Source organism: Hylobates moloch, unplaced genomic scaffold (genome assembly GCF_009828535.3).
Source record: "Hylobates moloch isolate HMO894 unplaced genomic scaffold, HMol_V3 SCAFFOLD_4, whole genome shotgun sequence".
In the NCBI taxonomy this organism is placed as follows: domain Eukaryota; kingdom Metazoa; phylum Chordata; class Mammalia; order Primates; family Hylobatidae; genus Hylobates; species Hylobates moloch.
In genome coordinates this window covers 107,713,460-107,719,459 of record NW_026652279.1, presented here as the reverse complement: position 1 = coordinate 107,719,459, position 6,000 = coordinate 107,713,460, and the positions used below count along the sequence as shown (strand labels likewise).

At 36.2% G+C, this 6,000-nt stretch overlaps 1 protein-coding gene across 8 annotated transcripts in view; it reads left to right on the top strand.

The window, feature by feature from the left end:
• Positions 1–6,000, top strand: part of ZC3H13 (zinc finger CCCH-type containing 13) — a 101,628-nt gene that overhangs the window by 49,334 nt on the left and 46,294 nt on the right. For all 8 annotated transcript variants that reach the window (XM_032150830.2, XM_032150824.2, XM_032150825.2 and 5 more), the window contains exon 8: positions 3,322–3,519. In XM_032150830.2, the coding sequence (XP_032006721.1) occupies positions 3,322–3,519 (198 nt within the window). The remainder of the gene's footprint in view (positions 1–3,321; positions 3,520–6,000) is intronic.

Below are 6,000 nucleotides of genomic sequence, written 5' to 3'. Positions count from 1 at the left end.
GCATGATAGGAAATAAGTTCTAGGATTTAGGCTTAGGTCCTCATTTATAAATATCAGTAGATAGTGAGATTAGTAGATAGTGAAAACTCACCAGATGTGTGAAAAGGGCTGCTTACAAACCTAGTATCAGACTGAACACTCTGAGCAGATGGCTTACACAGAAACATTAATACAGTAAACTGGACCAAACTTAAATTATAAATTCATTTATAAGTTTAGTGCAATTTGTGAGGATATTGTATTTAGAGGACAAACGCAGTTGTTTATGGGAAAAAAACTGAACAACTATTTTTTTATTTTATTTTATTTTATTTTATATTTTTGCAGGAGACTGGAGTTTTATTAATCAGTCTCCCTGAGCATTTGGGGATCAGAGTTTTAGAGGACAACTTGGTGGCGGGGCAGCAGGGAGACTAGGGGAAGCCAGTGAGCCGGGAGTGCTGACTGGTCAAGTCAGAGATTCAATCAGAGGGAGTCGAAGCTGTCTTCTTGTGCTGAGTCAGTTCCTTGGTGGGGGCTACAAGATCAGATGAGCCAGTTTATTGATCTGGTTGGTGCCAGGTTGAACAGCTTTTTTGTTTTTTTGAGACAGAGTCTCACTCTGTCACCCAGGCTGGCGTGCAGTCAGCTCACTGCAACATCTGCCTCCTGGGTTCAAGCAGTTCTTCTGCCTCAGCCTTCTGAGTAGCTGGGATTACAGGCGTGTGCCACCACACCTGGCTAATTTTTGTGTTTTTAGCAGAGGCGGGGTTTCACCATGTTGGTCAGGCTGGTCTTGAACTCGTGACCTCCTCACGATCTGCCCACCTTGGCCTTTCAAAGTGTTGGGATTACAGGTATGAGCCACCTTGCCCAGCCTGAACAACAATATTTTAAAAGAGAAAAGAGTTCAAATGGAAGATCACAGAATAGGACAGGTGCAGTGGTCTGAGGTGGACAGATCACTTGAGCCCAAGAGTTTGAGACCAGCCTGGATAACGTGATGAAACCCTATCTCTACAAAAATACAAAAATTAGCCAGGTGTGGTGGTATGCACCTGTACTCCTAGCTACTCAGGGGGCTGAGGCATGAGGATCACTTGAGCCCTGGGGGTCGAGGCTGCAGTGAGCCATGATCGTGCCACTGCACTGCAGCCTGGGCAACAGAGCGAGACACCATCTCCAAAAAAAAGAAGAAATCAAAAAATAGCAGAACAACGAGATTGCCAAATTTAGAATTAGCAAAATGAGTACTACTTTAAAAATTACTGAATATAAAGACAGATTTAAGATCCTGGAAAAGCAGGAAAAATGGAAATGACAGAGAAATCTAACATGGAGGAGAGATCCAAGAGATACGGTAACTGTAATAAAGAGAACTACAGACACTTGGGTCATAAGGAAAAGTTATGAAATGAAAATAGAAGAAATTGAGTAAAAAGTTTGAAGTTTCAGATTCAAACAGTCCATTTAGTGCTGGAAAAGATTTTTTGAAAATACCTGGACTTAGTGAAAATCTTTTTCCGGTGAGTAATTTTCAAGGGACAATGTTCGTAAGCATGCCAACAGAAAAACGAGCTTACCTGAATAGTAAAATCAATTTTCTTTGGACTTCTTACCTGCAACGTTAAATGTTACAAAATATTTTAACTAGAGCTCTGAGGTAAAAGGATTTTGACATGAAAATGCTATATTCAATTAAACTGTTGTTAAAGTAAGAGGCAAAGACAGCCAGTTTTGAATGTGTATGGGATCAAAGTTATACCACTTACTTAAAACTACTTAAATTGCCAAAAAGAGGCACTTAAAGAACAAAGTCTGTACCCAAAAATCAGTTACAAGTAGATTAAAGACAAATGTGAAAGGCAAAATTACAAAATTTTAGGAGACCATCTTTGTGACCTCAGAGTTGGTAAAAATTTCTTAAACAAGATTCAGAGATTTATGATGAATATATACTGACAATGGTTGGTATTTCCTTTGTAGATGATGTAATTGTGTTTTTTGAATAATGATGAAAACCTGGAAGCCACCTGAAAAGCTATGAAATTGTTTTAAAAAGTTTTGGAGCATCTATTCAAGGAAATTCTATACAGTCAATAAAAATGATTACCTAAATCTGCTTTTTTAAAAAAATTTTTATTTTGAGATGGAGTTGCACTCTGTCACCCAGACTAGAGTGCGGTGGCATGATCTTGGCTCACTGCAACCTGTTTCTTCCGGATTCAAGTGATTCTCCTGCCTCAGCCTCTGGAGTAGCTGGGATTACAGGCACCCACCACCATGCCTGGCTAATTTTTGTATTTTTAGTAGAGATAGGGTTTCACCATGTTGGCCAGGCTGGTCTCGAACTCCTGACCTCAAGTGATCCACGCCACTCAGCCTCCCAAAGTGATGGGATTACACCATGCTCAACCTAAATCTACTTTTCGTTACAGAAAGATGCTCACACTATGTCTATGTTCAGTATTTTAAAATTTTACAAAATATTGTAATAGGATATCTCATGAATGTATGTGACACACCCACACACACGTGTAGTTACCCATTTCCAATGATGGGAGAAAATATGTGCAAATCATATATATATATATATATATAGTCATAACTATTTTCTCTCATTCTATAAGTTGCCTTTTCACTTTGTTAGTTGTGTCCTTTGACATGCAAAAGTTTTAAAATTTGATGGAGTCTCATTTGTCTATTCTTGCTTTGTTGTTATCTGTGCCTTTGGTGTCATAGCCAAGAAATCGTTGCCAAGTCCAATGTCATGAAGCTTTTTTTTCTATATTTTCTTTTAGGATTTTTATAGTTTTTGCTTTTATGTTTAGGTCTTTGAGTTATTTTTGATCTGGTACAATATAAAGGTCCAGCTTCATTCTTTTGCATGTGAATACCCAGTTTTAAATGAGTAGACAGAGGAAGTAAGATATATGGCAAAAGTATGTAAATATTCAAGATGTTAACATAGTTCTCTTTGAGTAGTAGAATTGTAGGTGATTTTTACTTTCTTTGTCTACTTTTCTGTCTTAAAAAGTTTAAACAGTCATTGTATTAACATCTTTTCTGAAAGTGTCTTCCTATTTCACCTCTATCTTTTCTCAGAAACCTGCCCCTTTAAAGTTATATAATAATAAGCAGTGTGTTAACAAAATAAGTATCAAGTAAATTAGTTCTTCAGCCATTTGTGTTAGTTTTTTTTTTCTTCTTGATATTGGTTAGTAGTATACAAAATAATAAAGGGCAAGTAATATAAAGGAACGCTGCTGTTTTTAAGAAGGCTTTAAAAAATATCCTTTTGGCATATTTGAACATCTAACGATAGCTTTGTGTTACCTTCAGAAATTCAAAAACCAACCAAAGTAAAAAGAAAGGACCACGTACTCCTAGTCCACCCCCTCCTATACCAGAAGATATTGCTCTGGGGAAAAAATACAAAGAAAAATATAAGGTAAAAGACAGGATAGAAGAAAAAACAAGAGATGGAAAGGACAGAGGACGAGATTTTGAACGACAAAGAGAAAAGAGAGACAAGCCAAGGTAAGTAGGATTGTATGTCTTTAACAATACTAACTTTTGTAGAATATAGAATATTTACTTTTCAGAAGCTTTTGGGCATTAGCATATTGGGTTTTTTAGTTTTGCTTACAATAGTGTGTATATTTATTTTAATAATTCCCATGATAATTATTATCTATTGTGAGTCATGGATAATTCAGTAAGCATTAACTTTTACAATTTATGTTTCAATTTTTTTATTGTGGTAAAAAAAACATAAAATGTACCATCTTCATCATTTTAAAGTTTATAGTTTGGTAGTGTTAAGTATTTTCACACTGTGAAACAATTCTGCAGAACTTTTTCATTTTGCAAATCTGAAACTCTGTATTTATCAAAAAACAACTTCCCCTTTCCACCTTTTCCCAGCTCCTGGTAACTGTCATCCTATTTTGTTTCTGTTAATTTGACTGCTTCAGATACCTTATATAAGTGGAATCATCCAGTGTTTGTCCTTTTTGACAGGCTTATTTCACTTAGCAGAATGTCCTCAGGGTTCCTTCTTGCTGTGGCATGTGACAGGATTTCCTTCCTTTTTAAGGCTGAATAATATTTGATTGTATGTATATGCCAAATTTTATTTATCCATTCATCCATTTGATGGATGTTTGGGTTCTTTCACCTCCTGGCTATTGTTGATAGTGCTGCTATGAGCATGAATGTGTAAATAATCCCGTTGAGACCCTGCTTTCAGTTCTTTTGTATATATACCCAGAAGTAGAATTGCTGGATCATATAATTCTGTTTTTAATTTTTTTGAGAAACCTCCCTACTCTTTTCCATGGCAGTTGCACTGTTGTACATTCCCACCAACAGTACACAAGTGTTCCAGTTTCTCCATACCTTCACCAACACTTATTTTGTTTGTTTGTTTTATAGTCACCATTCGAATAGGTGTGTTTATCTCAGGTGTTATCCCATTGAGGTTTTGATTTGCATTTCTCTGATGATTAGTCATGTTGAACATCCTTTCATGTGCTTGTTGGCCATTTGTATATCATCTTTGGAGAAACGTCTTTCCAATTCTTTGCCCATTTTTTAATTGGGTTATTTGATTTTTTTTCTGTTGAGTTCTAAGAGTTCGTTATATATTCTGGATATTAACCCCTTAACAGAAATAAGATTTTAAAATATTTTTTCCTATTCCATATGTTGCTTTTTTTTTTTTTTCCACTCTGTTAATTGTGTCTTCTTGACATGCAAGAGAGCGGTTAACTGAAGACTTCAGAGTTCTTAAGTATGTTTTCTTAAACTATACTCTATATTTTACTCAGTCCAGCAGGTGTGTTTGTGAAAATTACATGTAAATGTTTTGGGTGATTGACGTTCTATCTGTAAAGCCTTTAGTTTTTCCTAATGGTTCTTTGTACTTTGATTTTGGTATTTTGACTAAGAAGTCTCTGAGAGTTGGTTCTTAACACCTGTTGCTAGGTAGTTCATCATTTAAATGGTAAAAACATTTGTATTATGAGGAGTTGAATATTACACAGGCTTATCCTTCATTTTCCAGTTCTTCTCCCTGGGTTATCCCTAAATGGTATGCATAGGACTCACCTGTTACTTAGTATGTAGACAAATCTGAACTTGGTTTTTTAATTTATTTTTATTTTTTATTTTTTCGTCTAAGGACATGAAACAACAGAGCTAGGAATACTGGAAGATTATATAAATACCTGATCTGCATGCACTGGAGTTCTAAAGCCACATGTGACAAGACATTGGAAAAAGACATTTTGGTTTAGGAAGAGTTAATTTAATTACCAAGGTTCTTAGGTGGGGCCGTTATTTTCATTTGTCTCCATTACTCTGAATGAAGAAATTACAGGCGCACCAATTTTATTGAACCTCACAGATGTTGTGTATTTTTACAAATGGAAGGTTTGTGGCATCCCTGCATTAAACAAGCCTATCAGTGCCATTTTTCCAATAACATGTGCCCACTTTGTGTCTCTGTAATTCTTGAAATATTTCAAGCTTTTTCATCATTATTGTATCTGTTATGGTGGACTGTGATCGGTAATTGTCGCATTACCATTGTAATTGTTTTGGGGCGTCGTGAACTGCACCCATATAAAACAGTGAACTTAATCTGCAAATATGTGTGTTCTGACTGCCCTACTGACTGGCTAGTCCCCTGTCTCTCACCATCTCCTTGGGCCTCTCTATTCCTTGAGACACAACAATATTGAAATTAGGCCAACTAATAACCCTACATGTAGTGGCCTCTAAGTGTTCAAGTAAAAAGGAAGAGCCTCTTACTTTAAATCAAAAGCTAGAAGTGATTAAGCTTAGTGAGGAAGGCATATTGAAAACTTAGGTGGCAAGCTAGATCTCTTGTGCCAGTCAGCTAAGTTGTGAATGCAAAGGAAAAGTTCTTGAAGGAAATTTAAAGTGCTGCTCCAATGAACACATGAATGAGAAGAAAGCAAAACAGCCGTATTGCTGATGCGGATGAAGTTTGAG